This window comes from Chelonoidis abingdonii, chromosome 6 (genome assembly GCF_003597395.2).
Source record: "Chelonoidis abingdonii isolate Lonesome George chromosome 6, CheloAbing_2.0, whole genome shotgun sequence".
NCBI classification, from domain to species: domain Eukaryota; kingdom Metazoa; phylum Chordata; order Testudines; family Testudinidae; genus Chelonoidis; species Chelonoidis abingdonii.
The window spans coordinates 93,281,916-93,287,079 of NC_133774.1; the positions used below are offsets into that span (position 1 = coordinate 93,281,916).

General features: G+C 36.6%; 1 protein-coding gene across 3 annotated transcripts in view; it reads right to left on the bottom strand.

The window, feature by feature from the left end:
- Positions 1-1,817: 1,817 nt before the first annotated feature.
- The window catches only part of RMI1 (RecQ mediated genome instability 1), a 5,276-nt gene continuing 1,929 nt past the window's right edge, over positions 1,818-5,164 (bottom strand). For 2 of the 3 annotated variants that reach the window (XM_075067241.1, XM_075067240.1), the window contains exon 2: positions 1,818-3,914. In XM_075067241.1, the coding sequence (XP_074923342.1) occupies positions 2,026-3,879 (1,854 nt within the window). In that variant the 5' untranslated portion in view covers positions 3,880-3,914 and the 3' untranslated portion in view covers positions 1,818-2,025. The remainder of the gene's footprint in view (positions 3,915-5,164) is intronic. The other variant, XM_075067242.1, reaches the window with a different exon arrangement.

Genomic DNA, 5,164 nt, shown 5'->3' on the forward strand with positions numbered 1-5,164 from the left:
TTTCTTCTGTATCACTAAGGCAAGTTTCAAGGTTTAATACTGACATGCTTTTCCGCATATACATTTGTTAAATGCTGACTGCAATGTACTTGTAAATATTAAATTTAAACTATCTTAAAATCAGAAAAGCCAGTTAAAACAATTTTAGTTGGTAATTATATTTATTTACTTAAATAGTTAGTAGTATAGAATATTACCATTTCATTATCATAAATCAGGCTCTCTTTCTACCAGCAATCTTTTGCACATATACATATTTTCACATTCATCTTTTAAAATCTATTATATAATTTAGAAATGTGTTGTGAATGCTGGTGCTGCCAACTAAAATCAGTTATTCATCTGCCATATTTAATATCATTTTCCGCACAATGCAATTTAATGCAGTTTTCACCATGCTTGTTCTGTGTTTATTCTCAATGTTGCCAAAGAAAGCATTTCCTCCTCAATATAGAAATAATCATCAGTTCACTTTTCGCACACACAGTCAAGGGGGATTTTGTCTGACTGCGTGCAAAAATCAGCCTGTGTGTTAATTTTCCAGAAAACAAAAGGTAATATTTCAATACTGAGTTTTAAGCAGTACTCCCCAATAAAGGCAACAGGTCTGATTTTACTCTTATCAGCAGTAACTACATTGGTGTCAAAAGTTAAACCATTGTTGTTGTTTGTATTATAGCGGATTGGTGTATGTTTTTACACTGTAATGGGTTAAGACCATTATTTATTGTAGTTTGTATTACAGTGTAAAAATATATAAAGAGACAGTCCTTCTTCCAAAGAACTTACAACCTAAATAGACAATATAAAGGTGGAAGAAAAAGTATTATCACCTTTTTTAGATTCAAATTTCTACTGTAAAAAAGGTGCAAGGGGAAAAAAAATGCTTTCAGACCTTCTGCGCATATCAAAGGATCCAAAAAAGGCCCACATCCATTTTTTTTTAAAGGTCACTTTTAAAACGTCTCACAAAAAAAAAAATCACACTTAGTCAACTGATATTTTAATTTTTATGTATGATCCAGTAATATTAAAAATGTTCATCTCTGGATCCATTCACAATATCAGAATTTCCAAAGTGGACCTTTCTGTGAGTCTTAAGACAGTACAAAGTGAGATTTTAATAAATATAATAACCATAGGGACAGGAAACATTTCAGGAACATGCAAAACATTTGACTAAATTGCGCAAAGACTAGAAAAGCAATTGTTATTAAGGTAAATAATTTGGAGAGAAGAAATTTATGTTAATGAGGTTCAATCTTATACTACTAGATTGATCAGAGGCATTGTCAGGTTAAAATAAACAAATCTTACTTATATGATAGACACCACCCTCTGTTAAATGAAATGTTTTTAAAAACACTGAAATTTTCAGAAGTGTAAAGTTATTTATTCCAGTTAGTCTTTGTTTCTCATACTGGACAATAAGAATAAAATAGTCTGTTTTACTTTTGATCATAAACCATTTCTATTCACTTTCAGGTTTTCATGCACTACATATGAATTTGAGTTACAACTCTTGAGTTTTGTCCTGATAGTATGTCGTAATATAGGTATTCTGTATCTGTATCTTATAAAGGTTCAGTGCCTTATGATGAAAGCAAATAATTTGATTAGATTTACTTCCAGGACTGGATAGTACTCCCTTGTATAAAACTTCTTAGCAGTGACCCTAGTTCTAATGGTAACTCCACAGGAAAAAAATGTAAGGATCAGCTGATCAGCACTCAATGACAAACTTTCAGATAGAAAACTGGTATTCCTCATCCCCAATTAGGAGCAAGGTGGCTTTTGTAAAAATAATTAGATACATGAACATTTTATCAGAACATGTTTATTTGTAATTTTTATTCAAATATTTTCCCCTTTTAAGAATGGCTATTCCCCTCCCCCAATGTCCCTCCCTGACGTTAATAAAAACAAACACGAACCACTGGACTTCTTAATGGAGTTCTCAACATTTATTTGCTATGCCTTGAATTACATCTTTCCTTAGACTACTTTAATAGATTTTTCCTCCAACTATTTATCTAAACGTTTCTTCAAGTTTTCTAGATCTACTACATCAACATCTTGTAAAATTAGTAATGTTGCTTTAGACTGAAAGGGATTAAATTCAATAGTCATCAAACAACAAAGATCTATCAGTTCTCTTTGACATTTCTGTAAACCATCCTTAAGCTTTTGATGTAGAATGGGATCTTTCCTTAATTGTTTCATTTCAGGCACTGAAAATCCAATTAAGCTTGTTAGAATTTCATCAGCAATGTCTACCTCTAGATAAGCGGTACCATCAGAGATTTTTGCCATTATACTCCAGAAGCCACTGCTGCTTGTGAGATTTCCAGTAAGGGTTACAATAAAAGCTTTAACTTTCACTGTTGCAACAGTTTCTGGGGTATATGCGAGTAGAACAGAAATATATGTAAAAGGTGGGGAATCTAATGCAAGACTTTTGCATTTCTCCGTTGTTCTGTAAGAAAGGGTTTGTACACAATTTTGTTTGTTTATCTCTGAATCAGGTTGTTTAACTGGTCTTTTGTTTAACAATCTGCTGCTAGAAAAACTACAGTTTTGACTGCTCTTAACTACATCTATCTTATTACACTTCTGTTCAAGAACATTTTCCAAGGAGAAATCATTGGTAAAGCTCTGGGAGTGTTGTACGTTATCGTGTAGTGAAAAGTTACTTGTACTACTTTCATCACCAGACAATTCTCTCCCACAGGATTTTTCTTTGATAACTGAATCCAGCTGACCTCTGCCATCTTTTTCAGATGTGTAACTTAGTGAAGATCTAGGCATATGTGAAAATCTTTGTGTAATTATATCTATAGTATTGTTTATGACCGGTGACTGCACTGTGTGAATTTCATCTTGGATCTCCTGTTCTAAAAACAAGTCATCTTCCAATGAGAGGTCATCTAAATCTCCATCAACATACTCCACAGTTGGAACACTTTGTTCTTCATTTGCCCCAGGCAAGAGGATCCCAAATCCCTGTTGTGAGTAGTTTTCATTGCTTGAAAGGAGCAAATGTGTGGCTGTATTCAAGTTGTTACTTCCGCTACAATATCCACTTTCTAAAGGAATTGCATGATTTATGGTAAATTCGTCACTTTCATCAAGGCTTGCTAGAAGCTCTTCATCTGAAGGTCCTAGAGTTTGTCCTAGTTCATCAACAGCTCCTAAAATTCCTTGTTCATGATCACGCTGCTTGACAGGATTAGGGTTCTCAGCTTCTCCAATTAACCTGGCAAGGACTCTTTCCTGAGCATACTCCTCTAGAAGAGCATCTACTTCACCCCCCAACAATTTCACATTTTCTGATTTTAGCAAAAGAACTCCAAGACGATATGCAATGTTACCCTGTATTGTAATTTTTGTACCTGGAGGAAGATTACTATGGAGGACAGGAATGGGTTGGTATTCCATACCCTGAATTTGATGTATTCCATCAGTTAGCTGCAGCATGAGCATTCGAGTAGGCTTTGCTTCCCAGGACTTTTGGGGCACCTGAGTGTTGGCTGTTACTTCTTCATTTACAGTATTTTTCCCTCTTATCTTTTGCAACTGGGAATATGCAGGCTGGCTAACATCCACCAGTGAATCAATCTGTATGGAATAAAAGCCATTCAGTTCTCCTTTTGGACCATCTAAGATGCAATTAGGCAAAACAGGATAGTCCAAATCTCTCAGATCTGTAAGAAGCCACTGCTCAAATACCTGTTTGTTAATTTGAGCTTGAGTTAAATTACAACCATTTTCTTGTTGGATCCAGTTAATACAAGCTTCTAGCCATGTCAGAGGAACTTTAACATGCCACGTAGAAGAAAGCCAGGTTTCCACTTTTCCTGAAACACTAGATGCACTCATTTTCTTTTAAGTTATAGGAAAAACATATGAATCCCCTGAAAAGAAACAAAAAAAAGTTTATTCTTCAGCCACTTACTAATTTGTATTCTACAGCAGAAATATAGAAAGGTAGCTACTCCACCTCTGTGACTAGAGAGAAATAAGGCAAAATGACCACAAAGAAACAATTTAAAGAAACTTTAAATAAGTTATAAATGCATTGCTATAGAACTAGAATTCTAAAACATACATACATATTCAATATTTAAGCGTGGCCTTGATATGGGCAGCAAATAAACTAACTGGCATATATAATCTTAGGGTCTGTCTACACAACCAATGTTAATGCAGCTCTGTAGCTGTGGCTCCAGCGCTGGGAGAGAGCTCTCCCGGTGCTATAATAAAACCACCCATGTGAGATGAGGCTCTCAGCGCTGTAGCACTAGCTACACTACCACTTTACAGCACTGAAACTTGCATCACTCAGGGGGGTGTTTTTTCACACCCCTGAGCAAATAAAGTTTCGATGCTGTAAGTAGCAGTGTAGACAAAGCCTAAGTATCCAGCTGGTCAATAGAAAGAACTGAGAAAGTGTTGAGATTTTTACCAGGCTGCTCTCCCTGAACTCATCTTGGTGACTCCATCTTTTGTACAGACTTCTGACAAGCCTGCAACTCAAAAACCTTTCTTCTTGCTGGCAGAAAGAACTCCTCCTGTCATCCTCTTGTCTCCCTCCCACCCTGTCAAACGAAATAATGGAAGCAGGCTGGGAGGTCCCCCTCAGCCTCAGTTTATGGTTGCTTTCTTCCTGCTGGAATGGCGCTAGTACCTTCTCTACTTTTGAAGGGAACATGGTCCTTATTTTCACTGCTGCCAGTAGACTTATGCATAAAAGTGACAGGACTCATCTATTCTACAAGCAACTCAGGAGATTTGTGTACAGTTATGGCACAGAGGGGGCCTTAAAAATGCTGTAACTGGATGAAAGCTTTAGAACTAAAGTAGCATCTAGATACAGCCAAGTCTTGAGTATTTGTTTTAGGTTCGGGGGCTGTCTGTAGCAAGGAGTGGCCTGAAACCTGAAGCCCCCAAACCTGAAACAAATATTCACCAGCAACCACACACCACGCAACAAAAACACTAACCCAGGAACCTATCCTTGCAACAAAGCCCATTGCCAACTCTGTCCACATATCTATTCAGGGGACACCATGATAGGACCTAATCACATCAACCACGCTATCAGAGGCTCGTTCACCTGCACATCTACCAATGTGATATGCCATCATGTGCCAGCAATGCCCCG